The 14,661-nt window shown below is 38.1% G+C and overlaps 1 protein-coding gene across 1 annotated transcript in view; it reads left to right on the top strand.

Moving 5' to 3' along the window:
• The window catches only part of ME1 (malic enzyme 1), a 159,465-nt gene that overhangs the window by 126,061 nt on the left and 18,743 nt on the right, over nucleotides 1-14,661 (top strand). The window contains exons 8-9 of the mRNA XM_042016261.1: nucleotides 7,371-7,468; nucleotides 9,256-9,369. Coding sequence (XP_041872195.1) covers nucleotides 7,371-7,468; nucleotides 9,256-9,369 — 212 coding nt within the window. The remainder of the gene's footprint in view (nucleotides 1-7,370; nucleotides 7,469-9,255; nucleotides 9,370-14,661) is intronic.

The raw sequence follows: 14,661 nt of genomic DNA, 5'->3' as shown, positions 1-14,661 counted from the left end.
ACCATTAAGGGTCACCTATAGTCATATTTAAGAATTTCTGGAAACAGTCTCCATCCCTGCTGCAGGATGGTCACGTCCTTTACTTTGGAGAAAGCTTTGTAACTTTTTCTACGTTACCTCTCTGTGCACAAGGAATTGACAGCAAGGGTGAACAGGATTCTGGTATAAATCTGTACTGGAATAATAAAATTCTTCGTACTTCAGCATTTTAGAAAGCATCTTTGTTTTTGGATAGGTGGTGAATTTCTTCCCTCTGCAATTATAATAATTTCTTCATATTTATATTTTCAAAATATCTTCTTACAAACACAATAGCAATGTTTCCTTAGGGAGAAAATATTCGCTTTTTCCCTTGAATTCCTGTCTGGTTTTTTTCTAACCACAAATCAGCTTGTTGGGTTTTTTTCTCTCACTCTGAATTACAGAGACAGATTTTTGGAAATGAAAATCAGAGAATGCCTTTGGTTTAAAACAAATACTTCTATCTGGTTCTAACTATTAAGACCCTTTTCCAAAATGGAGGGGGGTTTGATCATAATTTCCCACATGGGAGAAATATGAATTAGTTTTGTAATGTCAAACTTCACAACATTTAGAAATTCCTGAATTAGGTCAGGTTGCTAGCTTTGCTCATCCCCAATATATTTAGGAAGGAGGTGTTATAAGGAAAGGGTGGATTTTTCTAGAAGATAAGATATGTGATGTTTTTTTATTTTCCAACCCCTGCCTGGGAATGAACCAATGGTGCCTGTGTTGCCAAACAAAGCTGTTTCTCAGGGTGAGAGATGTTCTCTGCTTGACCGCCCTTGAAGGAGGCAGGGTTGGGATTCAGTTTGAAAAATCCCTTAAAGAAACTAACCAGTTCCCTTCCCTGCTGCAGGGAGGTTGAACAAGTCTCTTAAGATCTGCTGAAAAGAAAGTCCTAGGTACAGGGCAGTGCTAAAATCCTGCTTGTGGGTGGGATTGGCTTGGGCCACACCTTTCTGCCCCTTGCAAACCCCAGATGCCATAATGCTTCCTTTCCACACCCATTTTGACTTTGGTGAGTCTGTTGAAAGAGTTTTTGCTGCTTGAGCACAGTCAGTGGCTTAAGGCACGTTTGCATGTCTTTAGAGCCATGCATTTGTTTTCTGTGGGTCTCTTGGTGCTTATCATGTGGTAGCTGGTTGCAGTCATTGCTGACATGGATACATTTCAAATAGTGGCATCAATTTCCCTAGCCTTGCTGCCTCTATGTAGATCAATTATTTCAATTATTAGAATTTTTTTGATCTTTTTCCCCCCTTCTGCAGTTAAAAATTTTCTTGATTGACAATGACAAACTTCTGTAGTATGAGACAATCTACATGAAATAAGTACTGGAGTCACAGCTCTTGTTCAGTGTGCCCACAGTTGCAATGCTTTCCCCCATTATGGACACAGGGCCTGTATTTATGCCAACAAAAATATTTACACCGAGAGATTGCGCTGGATTGGAATTAACTTCGGTATCCGTCATGACCTCAGATGTCATTAGTTCTTCACAGCTGTGCTGTTTAATTGCATCAACGTTTTATGAAAAGAAAGAGACATAAAATAAAAAATGTAGAGCATGTATAACTTAATGTAATTATTATATTTTCCATTTGATTTGATTTAAATATATGTTAAATGTTCAGCACACTGCCATTTGAATAACTAGGAAAATTATACCTGGAAGTTATGTTATGACCAATTCAATGTTATTTCAGTGCCATTATCAGAAATCAGAATTTCTGTGTCACAAGCATTGTCCTTTTTAAGATTTAATTCTTTTTAACATTAATATAAAAAATTATACATTTGGTACCTGGAAATTCAAGTTCTTGAAATCAAATTGTAGAGAAGATTTAGGGTTTGTTGTTATGGTTGTGATGGGCATGGGGCTTCCAGTTCTTTCTCTGACCAAGAATTTGAAAAAAGCAGAGTTGAATGACATGTAATAGCTTATGTATTGATCTCATGTATCTCAAATTCTGATAAGATGTGCAAAATGTAGAAAACTTCTTTCATAGACATTTGCTTTACTTTCTGACACATTGGCTTCCAAGTGAAACATGTTGAGATTTTAAAAATGAAATAATTTAAAAAATGAAATTATTTTAAAAAATTCTATTAAGACGTGTGCTGTAGGGTTATGTGAAGTGTGTTTTTCTTTCAGTGTATTCAGGCTGTCACCTCTTTGTTACTTTGTGGTAAATTTACATTGAAATCGGTATGTTTTCAACTAAATCCCCTACTGTAGCTTTTGTGTAATTTTCCATGTGTATACACAAGCATGTGTATGTACAAATATTCTTCTGTTTCATTTTTTGCTCATTATGGGTTTAAAAAAGAAATCCATTCTCCCTGTGTTCTGGGGCAGCCAGCTCCAGGTGGCACTGCTTGAGGAAGGAGTTGCACCAAATGACCTCCCATCCTGTGCTGCCAGGACTCTGTATCCTTTTCCAAATATGCCAGATGATTGCTGTTTTAGAAAGGCTACATTTATCTTTCCCTAGAGCCTTTCCCCTCTTTTCACTGCCTGCTGCAGAGCAGGGCAGTGTGGACAACAGCTTTGAGAAGCCTGTTCATGGCAAGAAGAAGGAGCTCCCATCTCTTAAAAGAGGGTGCTTTTGAACTACCCACAGCTGTAGCATTTGCCTCTGGAACTGAGATGACACCTTTTTGATAGGATCTTTATTCCCCTTTTTCCCAGTGAGTGTAGGAGATGGGAATGGGTTTGTTTTCCTGGCACTCTGTGAAGTGCTATTTGGATGACTGGCAATGTTAACATGTGATTTCTATTATGCTGTGTATTGAGAAATATGCTGACTTACTTTTACCAATTCCTAATCTTTTAGTCCAGAATGAATAAGTCAGATTTTAGGATGTGTTGCAGAAAGTTCTCCCCTCTTCTTGTTTGCTAGCTTTTTAAGACAAGGTAGGTAAAATTACGTAAAGGAACTACTAACACATGATTACAAGTTTTATTTTTGAATCTTTAAATAATGGGCAAATGCTTCAGTGCAATAAGCCATTTCTCACTAATTTAAATTAAATGACACCCAAATATAAATTAAGCTTTTATTCCTCACGTTTTGGGGCTTTTTTCCCCATTTTTTTTTTGTTCAACTATATATGCTGAAAAAATAGTCTGTGCTCCCAAGCATTTATAGTATGTCAACCCCATACAGCTGTGGATTTCCTTTAACATATTCATGCTCTGTTGTACAGTTCACAATTAACAAGGCTAAAGAATCTTGCATAGAAAACAAAGACTTGGTATAGTCTAGTGTACCTTGAAATTTCACATCTGTTGTGTTTATACAAGACATGACCTACCTTCCTAGAAAACTATGATGAAATGTTTGCTGTTGCAGCAGTTGACACTGCTTTAGAAAAATATCCTTTGTTAAATTTGTTTTGATTGATCTTCTAGAAATCTGTGGACAATAGAATGGGTTTTCAAAATCATATCCTTGAACAATGTCTATCTTATCCTGCACACAAGGGATTTAACCTGTGCTCTGGCCAGGCCAATTCTCTCCTTCCTGCAGCAATGACAGTGAGAAAAGTGACAAAATTTTGTTTCTGCCTCGTGATGTCCACAAGAAGTGGTTTGCATCTGCCTTGGCAGAGGGATGTGAATTGCATTTTGATTCGTTTCAAAAGCTCGAGCCAGTACTCAGGGTGGAATTTAAGGTCATGGCGTTAGTCAGAGCAGTTCCGGTAAAACAGATCTGCTATTCAGGCTGCCGGTGCCCCCCTTTCGGTGGGAAGGAATAAGGGAAGCTGCTGATGAGGAGTGATGACAGCCACCGCCAGCAGCAGTGATAGTGGGTTCAGTAATCTAATAAACTGGGTTATTATTCCTTTCAGAGTCAAAAGGCTGAATAAAATTGGTGTGGAGTACTTTTAAATACCCTTTTTAGAGCAGTTGTGTGCAAATCATGATTTGAGAGAAAGGTCATATTTAAGCCTTTCTCTATTGCTATTACAACCTTTGTTCTGAATCGCCCTGATAATGAACATACAGGTAACGCTAGCTCACATCCCATGCAAATACTCAATGCAAAATGTTACTGACATTCAGTGCAGCATTTTATTTATGTTTCATATATCATTTATTTTTCCTTAAAGCAGAAAATAGTGTAGTGACAGAGTTTGTAAAAGTATCCTAACTGGTAATATTTAATGACAGTCCATTTTTCTGGCTAACAAGCTTAGCAACAGTACATCAGCCATGAAGATAAGTGGTATCCCAGCATTCCCATTTGTTATAAATCTATGGTGTTTCATTTTGACTCTGTCACCACAAAGCAGCTTGAAGAGCAGCTCTCTGTGAAGTCCTCTGATGGGGGCAGGGGGCTGTGGTGGCCACAGCTTCAAGGGAAACAGAGATCTTAACAGTGCTCCAGCTCAGCTTTCCTTTTCAGGAGACCAGATTGATGGTCCTAGGAATAAGCTGTGTTATGTAGGCTCCCTCCTTCTCCTCCCCTGCAAGCACAGCTGTGCAATATAAAATAGGAGAAAGAATTTGGCATCCAACGAGAGCATGGGCTTTTTTTCTTGCTGGTTATGAGGATTGTTTGGTAGGGAAACTGAGAGCACACTCCGACTTCTCTTTTTTTGCCATTTTTGATCTTTGCCAGCTTGGCACTTGCCGGAGGAAGACTTAATTTCATCTGGGAAAGAAACAAGCTAGTTCTTGGAGACTGTGGAGTGGAAATGTCTCAGCCTGATGGTTGTTGTTCCCAAAGCCATGCCTCAGAGGAACCATTTTTAAGATTTTTTTATTTAGAAATGAGGGACAGAACAAGTAATAAAAATGACTAAAGAAGTAAAAAATGTCAAATTTGTATGGTCTAAACATTAAGTGGGCTGAGAACAAGGTGTCCTGTATTTCTGATGACTGAAGTGAAAAGTCATAATCAAAAGCACGTAACAAACTTAATTCTGAAGACAGACACATTTTTTAACTGTTCAAGTGGATTTACTTCAAAAAGTGACTTTCTAACTTTCAAATGTATTCTTAAATTTTATTAAGTATTACCTTTTATTTTTGGAAAAGTAACCGTTCTTGAAACTCAGATGATCCTACCTACAAACCACAGATTCAAACCTAGCCTTCAGCACCCAAATGATGTCATTTAAGAAGAGGTTTACCCAGTACCAGGCTTCTTACTTCTGTTCTTTTAGATCCTGTAATTTTAGATACATGTATTTGAAAATCAATGATCTGTGTGCCTGCAGTATGAATGACTGTTTTGAGCATCTCCTCGAGTTTAATGTGGGGATTACTGCTATCTCACTTTTAAAATTCACCTTGTTCCTGAGAAAATAGACTTGTGAATAGCAAATTTAGGGGAGCTGCATGTTGAGGGCAACTGTCCAATATGCAGATTCTGAGCCAAGTGCTTTTGTAGGGCTGATCATACCTATTTCACACTTTTTATGAAGGAAAAGTCAGTAGCAATGGGAATTCTCCCCTCAGCTGGGTGGCCTGTGGGCAATTGCAGTTAGTGCAGTGGTGATCAGGAACAGACTTGTAGGAGCCATCAGATCTCCTCCTTGCAAGTTCTTGCAGGCTTCTCAAAATAATTCATGGCCTCATCTTTGATTTCCTTGAGTCAGTCAGCGGCAGCTGCTGCCCAGAGAGGGAAAAATTAATTTCTTATTCCCAGAACTGAATGTTGCAGGGCCCATGTTCATCTCCCTGTGGTTCAGCTCTCTCTGAATCAGATAGGCATTATAAATATTCAAAGACTGTTGAAACCCATTATTTGACTTTCAGTACCTAATTGTTAGTGTCTGGACAGCTTTTTCAGTCTGAGGGAAATCAGTGCTGTCTGCTATTGGTTCTTCAGAATATCCTCTAAAATCACAACTTTGCTGGTGGTGTTATCTAACTCACTACCACATCCCCGTCCACGGGATGTCTATATGGGATCCAAGTTCCTTGCAGCAATAGAGTCTGATTTTTTTTTTTCCTGGGCTCACCTTATGCTTTAGTGATGATAATAATTTGTGAAAAATACAAGCTTGTTGCCTGAAGTCACTAATACATGAAAGAGTCTTTCCCCTCCAGTAGGCTTTGTTGGGGAGGAGTCACCTCTAGTCTTATCTGGTCAGAAGAGCCAGATATGAGGTCCTGGTGACTAAATACAAATTTCCTGAGCACAACAGAGGCTGACAGCTTGACCCAGCAGTGCTGGCAATTCACCTGCAGTGCAGTGTATTGATTTGGGTGCAGCAGTTCAAGTCAGGAAAACTTAACTTTCTGAAAGAGTGGGAGAGTTGGGATTGTTCCAGATAGGAAAAGCAGGTTGGAACACCATTAGCCTTCAAATATAATAAATGACTTTTTGTGAAATAACAGGCTTTACAGTAGGAGATAAGAGGCCAAGATAGAAGAAGAAAAGAAACATTTAGGTTTGAAGTTTTCAACTTACTGAAATAGCTTGCTGAGGAGATATGAGAGTATTTGAAAGAAGACCTTAGGAACAAGTTAGATAAAGATATGTCAGCAATCACAGAGGTTAGATTTATCTTGCTACTGTGAACAAGTTTGAGTTAGATGCCTGCTTGAATTCTTTTTATTGCTCTACTTTTTATTAATAGCTGTTTCTCACAATGAGGACCAAAATTTCTCCATTCAAAGGCAGACAGGTATCTTGTTCTCTGGGGTTCTCATTTGGAGAAGAAAGACCTCCGCAGGCTAAATCATAAAACTAAACGTTAGCCTTTTTCTCTGTGTGGCATAACTCAAAGATAGATTTAAAAGGTACCTCCTATGTTTTAGAAGATACTAAACTGAAACTCCTGTCGCAGTGGACTGAAGTATTAAATAAGCTGGCCTTATTCTTTCAGCTAGCTTAGCTTCTCTGTAAATGTTCAGTTTGATATCCTACTCTGACAACCTCCCCATGAGAAGTGAAGTTTTATTTTAGTCTTGTATTTTACTGTACTTGAAGTATATCTATTTCAAGAATGAAACCAGTAACTTAATTTTCAGTATCTGGATTCCTTCAAAATCCTTCTCTCTGGACTCTCACTGTCACACCCCCTGCTTCTAAAAAAGGTCATAACTAGAATATTTTACAAGAGTTTGCATGGCCTAGTCATTATGCCCATCCAGGAGGATCAGTCAATCGTATTTTATTTAATGCTGCTCTGATGATATTCCCACTTACATTTAACTTTTGTAAGAATAAAGTAGAGCAAACTCTAATTGCACTCAACTATTTGTTACTACACTCAGTACTTGTATATTTAGCCAAAAGATGCTCTGGTATTATTTAAAATGTAATGTTTTGTAATTGTTTCCAGAATAACCAGATACATGCTTTTTTTTTTTTTTTTTATTTCAGGAACTGCATCTGTTGCTGTTGCAGGTCTTCTTGCAGCTCTGCGCATCACCAAGAACAAGTTATCAGACCACACAGTGTTGTTCCAGGGAGCTGGAGAGGTAGGTATTTTTAGATGAGGAAAAATTGTATTGTGATGATTAATATTTAATGAGTTACATATGTCCAATAAACAGGAAGATTAAATGGGTAGAATGATTACTAACACCTCCTGAAAGTTGTTTTTTAGTTCAAATTTAAATTTACAGAAAAATCTCTGATCATCTGATGAAGCCTCATCTTTTTCAGAAGACATTTTTTGGAGATCTGCTCTCTTTTCAAGAATTTAAGATTTGGCTCTTCAGCTGTAAATTATTGAACTGCTCTCAATATAACCAAACAAAACATTTTTTGAAAGATGAGGAAATACAGGGGAGAAAGTAAATATAAGGTATTTACCCAAGTGAGCGTTATTTAGTAAGAAGAGCCTCTTCGATTTTTTTTGTCATTGAATATAGTTTTTCAGGATTCCGCATATTAAGGTCATCCATTTCTGAAGATCTTTATGCACACTATTTTTTTATACTAATTTTTCAGTATTAATTTCTAAGCCACTAACACAAGGGCAGGTTTTACTTATCTACAGTGTGGCTTGTCATCTCTTGTATGAAATATACAACCCCATGCTGGCTTCTTTAATTTCATTAAATATTTGGTGCGATGTCTGCAGTTTTCAAAATGGCTTGTATCTGTATCTGGCATGTCAACACCTTACTGCATCAAGGAAGGAACTCTGGAGTTCCTTCCCCTGGTTTTGCTCCCTGTTCAACGAGCAGATGAATTCATGGTCTGATGTTTATTTTTTTGTCAGTATTTTCAGTGTGGCTGTTGCTGCAAAGAGGTAATGGTAGATATCATCCCTGCCACAGGAGCTGGTTTTTAATAAATCTGGTTATTTCTTAACAAAAAAAGGGAAATCTCACTTGGTTCTTGGTGAATGGTTCTCAGTGAAACTCAGTGATAAAGAATAAGAAACAGAACCAACCCTAAAAATACATATATAGGTCTGTAATCAGAAATACTGAGTGGTCTATTGGCTTGTTTTGTTGTCTGGTTTTCAATCTGTACCTGTATGACATTTAATCAGTTGGATGAAATATTGTAAAATCCAGTAAGAATGAAACACATTTCAGCAAAAGGTTGATACATGAGTTTTTCTTGCCCCTGCTTTGACTGGGAGCATAGCCAAGTCTAGAGTTACGAAACACATGGATAGTAAGTAAAAGGAGGCTTACCTTTCTGATGGGCATCTTAGAAAAAGATAAGAGAAAAACTCTTATGTTTTACTTTCTGGCACGCAGACTGTTATTTCCTTTAGTTTAAATTACAGAAGTTTCAAAGAAGAAAAAATACTTCATGTATTCTGATAGAATGGTAGAATGGTTTGGATTGGAATGGACCATAAAGATCATCTAGTTCAACCCCTGCTGTCATGGGCAGGAAACCTTCCACTGGACCAGGTTGCTGAGAGCCCCATCCAACCTGGCCTTGAACACTTCCAGGGCCGGCAGTGTCATTATGTGGAGTAAATGTTAGTTCTAGCATTTTCTATTTGCCAGTCTCAACATTTATTGTGCTCTCCACACTCTAAGCCATCTGAAGCTTTATCTATACTATGATTTATCTATATGATTTAAGATTTTGCTGTGCTGGTTTTTTACGTTATGATTTCTAATTACCAAATGGTAGCAACAGTTCATTCTGTTTATCCTATGAAAAAATAATGATACAGTTTTATTGTCTAATAAAATTAGGAAACTTATCTAAAGTAGCGGGTAAATGAAACGTGTGAGCAGGGGATTCCTTTTGTTTCTTGTTTGGTACTCTACTTTTCTTCTTTTTCCTTCAGGCTGCATTGGGGATAGCAAACCTCATTGTTATGGCTATGGAAAAAGAAGGGATACCCAAAGATGCAGCTACCAAAAGAATATGGATGGTTGACTCGAAGGGATTAATAGTAAAGGTAATACAATTTTGTCATTACTTTAAATATCATGATACTACTTGCATTCTGTCGATAAAGACAAGAACATATTCTATGTGAAAGCAACTGCAACAGTATATCTCTCTTGGCATAGTGAGTTGTTTTTCTTTTCTAAAGTTTATTAAATTAATGACAGACTGCCATGTTACTTTGTGGAGGGGATGACTATGCTTGGAGTTCCTGCTCTATTTCCATTAGGGATGAGCACATAATGAAGAAAATTTTTCAGCAGTTCATTAGAAAAACGTGTCAGAAAACAAATGTTCAACTTTGGGGTTTAATATTTCCCATCTAAATGCGACTATTATTTGTTAGCACAGTCTTGCACAAAGATGTATAGATACATGGCAGGCAAGTCATCCTTCTGCAAGAACTGAGGTGCATTGCAACAAAAAGCTTCTCTGCAAAGTGATACAGCTCATGTTGCAGATGTTGTGGTCTGCAGTGCTATCAACACTGGTCAGAATTTGAAGCTGCTGAGAGACTTCATCAGTCACCCTTACCTCATTCCTTCGATGTGCCAAAATAAAGAAACATATTAATTCCATGTGCCAGAATAAAGAAACTGGTATGTTTTAAAAGGTGGTTATGTATTTAATAGTTTGTGAGCTACTTAAAGGAAATAGATGAGAGGCCAGTTGCCTTTGCTTTTTTCACCTTGCTGGTCAGTTTGCAGTATTTGTGGTCATCTTTGTTTGTACCACACTTTGCAGTGTTCTTTGGCTGCCTGACATTAAAGGTCTTTTGTGGTTCACACAGCTTTGCATCAGGAGAATGCATTCTGTAGGCAGTGTCTGCTGGCTTATTGAACAGCATCACAGCACCTTTCACTCCTACTGTTAAAGGGAAAATAGTAGGATCTTACACATTGGGATGGGCAAATATTACCAAGGTCATCTTGGACATCCCTTGCCAGAAGGCACAAAAGTAGCCTGATCATGAACAGAGAATGCAGGTATTTGCCACTATCTAGGACACCGATTTTTTTTTCCTTTGGTGCTTTTTTTTTGTTTGTTTAATGAGTATTTTTAATCCGTTTGGTTTTCATCTAATAATTTTGAAGTGATTTGATGTCCAAACATGATTGACTGACGGCCTGTGTATTGTCTGTTGCTGTTGAAGCCTTGAGGTTGCCTAAGAGGAATTGGGTTGCACCATTTCTTTCACCATAGAAACTGCGCTTATCAAATTAAACAATTGAACTAAAATCACCTCCTGGTGATTAAGGAAACTGACAGGGGCAGAAGTGTAGGAACTTCACAGGCCTGAAGCAGTAAAAGAGGTCTCAGCTGCATGTCCGTTCAGCTGAGGTGGTTAACCAGCCTTTCTTCTCTCTCCCTGGTTTCTTGTCCCAGCCTCTTCGCACCTCTCACTGCTAATTTGCCAGTCAGCCGAGAACCCGTCTTGTTGCTCTTGGTCTGCAGTGACTCATTCCTTTCATAGGTTCTCAATTTTTAGTGACTCAGTAACTGCATTCTTTCCTTGCCACCTTCGAGCTTCTGCACTCTCAAGCAGTGCCAAAACCAATCAGTGTCTCACACAGCCTCGATGTTCCTTTCCTCTGCTTATTCTTCTTGGTGGAGCTTTAATTTGGGTTTTGTCCAAAAAGCAGTCCACTGAGTTTCATGTCCTGCCTGGACTGTATTTGTGAACTGTTTGTGATCGCCAGACATAACAGCTGTCTGAGGTAGATTAGGGCTGAATTTGTGGCCAGATGTTGATGCAAGCAGCAGGAACCGACGGTGCATATTTCAGGTTGTTGCTTGTGTTCCTGGAAGACCTGGCAGCACCAGTTTTCCCATCTGGCTGTCCTGGGCTGCCTGAGAATGGGTGCTGTGTTGTGTTTGAGGGACATCTGTCAGTGCAACGCCTGGGCTGGACATAAGGAAACACATCCTTGACTTAGAGCTCTGCAAGTCCTCTCTTGGCTTTCTTCTGCAGCAAAATGTTCCCCTCTGAAAAGTTAAAAAAAAAAAACAAACCATAAAACAAAAAACCCTCCCCCCAAAGAAAGATACAATGTAAGTCTCAAGAGGCTTGAGATTTAACTGCTGGGAAGTTACATATACAGTGAGTAAATAATAGAGCTGCTCCAGGTTCCTTTTTCTGGCCTGAGAGAGAATGCTGTGATTTAGGTCCACTTAGGAAATTATTTTGGCTGTAGCTGGTTGCAAAAAAATGCTGCAAGGCTTGAAGGACTTTCCAAACTCTTAGAAATGAGATAAGAGAAATAAAATGAGAAGATTTATGGGAACAAGGTAAAATCAGAACTCTATTATTACAAACCTTTGCATTATTGCAAAGGTAAGAATTGCCAAGATAGGAGCATAGATCACCAGGTAATCAAATTTTGCATAAACTGAATTGACACTTATTTCTTGCTACTGAGGACATTTATCAATGGAAACCCGTTCAGTAAGAGTCCCTTAAAATTTGCCTCACCAAAACCTGCTTGATCAAAAGAGTTTTGCATGAAGCAGGGAGACCTTTTCAGTACTAGAAATATCCTGATCTGTTGCTTTAGCAGTATGAGAAATAACAGAATTGCTGGAGAGTCAGCAATTACTTTGTCCAACTAAACTAATTTTTACATCATTTATATTCTATCCTGACCTTTGATCCTTAATTTTGCAATGTGTGATTATAGATTTAAACATTGTTTCTCCTTTCATCTACTTTCTGCTAGAATTTCAACCAGTTCTATTCAAAGAAAAATAACCTGGGAACTGTCATCGACCTGGCTGCAGTTTCCCCCTTTTTTCTTCTTCCCCCACCCTCAAAAGCTGCCACGAAGTCACTTATCAGGCTTTTGTTGCTGAATTTTTCCTTTGTGGCTTTTTAATTTTAGTTCAAGTGCAGCTGTGTTTTCATTCTCCTGTTAATTTTATTTTCCCCCCATGGGAACCATCTGTTTTCATTAAAGCAAGCCTGATGACCAACTTTCCTGCTATGTTGTGGTAAAAGAGCTGGTAATGGAGGCTGTGTTTGTTATACTGTCCATAGTTATGTTCTGTAATTCCTTCTAGAGAATTTATAGTGTTTTAGGTACCAGTTTGGGGTTGTTGATTGGTCTTTTAAAGTTTGTTCAGAATGCTTTCACCTTTTGAAACAATTTTTTTTCCAAGGGTGGGTGAGGAAGTTTTACAGATCATAATATCATTAGAATTTTGCCACTTAAACTGTGTGACTTTTAGAAACTTACTGTCTTAAGTATGCCAGTGCATTCAAATGGAAATTTTAATGTTGAATGAAAAGATTATTTGAAGTTGCTTTTGCACTCTTGTGTGCTTGAAGATTATACATAATCAGTTGGGACTCATCTTTAGTTTTGAATTTCTGAATTATCACACAGTCACAGTCTGTCTGATGAATAAATATTTACCTGTATAAACACATTGGTGGGTAATGTCTCCCACATTCCATTCCCATAGTCTCAGTGTTCCCATTTTTTTTCCTGTTAATCACACAGATTACAAAAATGGGTGATGTGTGGTGAACATGTTTTGTGTCTTCTTCAAAGCTTCCATAGTGTCATGTTTAGCTGTATTAGTAGCCAAATCTTAGTCCATGAACTTTAAAGATGGGAAGTTCTTTTGTGTCAGTTGAGAAGAGGCAGAATGTGATAATCTTGGGATATTCATGAGATCCACCATTCTCTGAGCATTTCAGTAATGGGCTGCAAAGGCTTTTATTGCTTTTTTGTTTTGTTTTCTAAGGCAATACCAAGAACAGGGTAGGGTGATAGGCAAGAGGGTTCTTGGAACTTCCTAGGAATATGATACAGATAATAAGGCATTTTTAATATTTAAATGGACTTAGTAGAAACTTCCCCCCACCCACTGCCAAGGATGGCTGCTCCTGTGCTGAGGATGGACAGGGAATGTTCCTGGGCTGCCAAACATGCTTCTCTTGCAGTGAAGTTTGTCTGTAATTTGCAAGGCAGCATTACATTTTTGTACACCACATAATGTCTAGTGCACAGAAGTTGTTCCTTTGCATAGGGATGAATGTCATCCTTAATTTTAAAGAGTATGTCACCATGGAGAAATGTTTCTTTTGACAGTTTTGCACTCTATTCTTTCTGGTTCAGCACAGTAATAATACTTGTGTCTAGTCGAGTGATTTGTATTTTAAATGTCCATTAGATATGTGATCTTATCCCCCTGTATGACAAGCACAAGAACATTCACTGAGGTCTAATGGCTGAAGGCCTCAGAATATTGATCTTTCTAAGAGGAAGACTGAAATAGATCCCAAAAGTTTAACAATTTCTGTAGTCCTGATTAATTATAGTGGAGGTAACCATGTAAACTGGTAGATAATCTCATAAAAGGATTCAATTTTTCATCCTCCTTCCCCCATTTCATTATCCCTGGCAATCTTATTTGCATTGGATTAATTAAAGTTCATGGTTTGGTCAAAGCTGGGTACATGCACGGTTCAGTCATTAGAGAATGATGGAAGAGAAAGGGGGACATTTGGGAATGATACCAGAATTTCAGTGCCATATAGTTGCTCCTAGTGGAGTCAGCAGATTCATATTAACAAGTGAAAGAATCTTCAGAGCTCACAATGAAATATCATAATATTGAACTGAATCCCATCCAGACTGTCTGTTACTGATTTTTTAAAAAAATTTTTATCAATAATCACTCTTTTAAAAAGTTTCAATTTCATTCTAGATAAGAATTTGATAATGGTTTTAATTTTAACTTTTATATACCACTGTCTGCCAGTTCTGCTAGCTTTTAATTATTTCTAGCTTTCTTTTTATCAACAGTCAATTATTCTGACACTTCTGTTCTTGTTCAGTTCTTTTATGGCTGACTGCAACTGGCTGGGACTCTTCAAGCCAAGAAAATGATTTACATTTTAGCAAAGATGCAATGCCTTGGGTATCTCCAAGGTGCCACAATCACTCAAAGCAGTTTCTGCCTTATTTTACTCATGTAACATCCCAGCAAAACAATCCTTGTTTGCTTCATCAGGTTTTCTGATGTCTGGGGAATTAATCCGTGCACTTTCATCTTGCATTTATCATGTTCTATATCAAGTACAAGTTTTGCAAAAAGGAAACATTAATTTGTCTCCGAATGCTCGTGGTATCACTCATGCTCAGTGAGTAATGTATGAAAACAAGTGAGGACAAGGCAAAAGGGTGATTGGTGGGGTGTTTCTCTAAAAGAGACACCACCAAAACCTGTTGCCTTTGTTGGCATGTAGCTCTTTGACACTGTGTGCATTAGATGTACTGATGAGATGGGGACCTAA

Source organism: Corvus kubaryi, unplaced genomic scaffold, assembly GCF_017639235.1.
Source record: "Corvus kubaryi isolate FWS band 111438036 unplaced genomic scaffold, C.kubaryi_AGA036_p1.0 split3-73, whole genome shotgun sequence".
Classification (NCBI taxonomy): Eukaryota; Metazoa; Chordata; class Aves; order Passeriformes; family Corvidae; genus Corvus; species Corvus kubaryi.
Note: the sequence above shows the minus strand (reverse complement) of the source record. Positions and strands in the feature narration are given on the sequence as shown.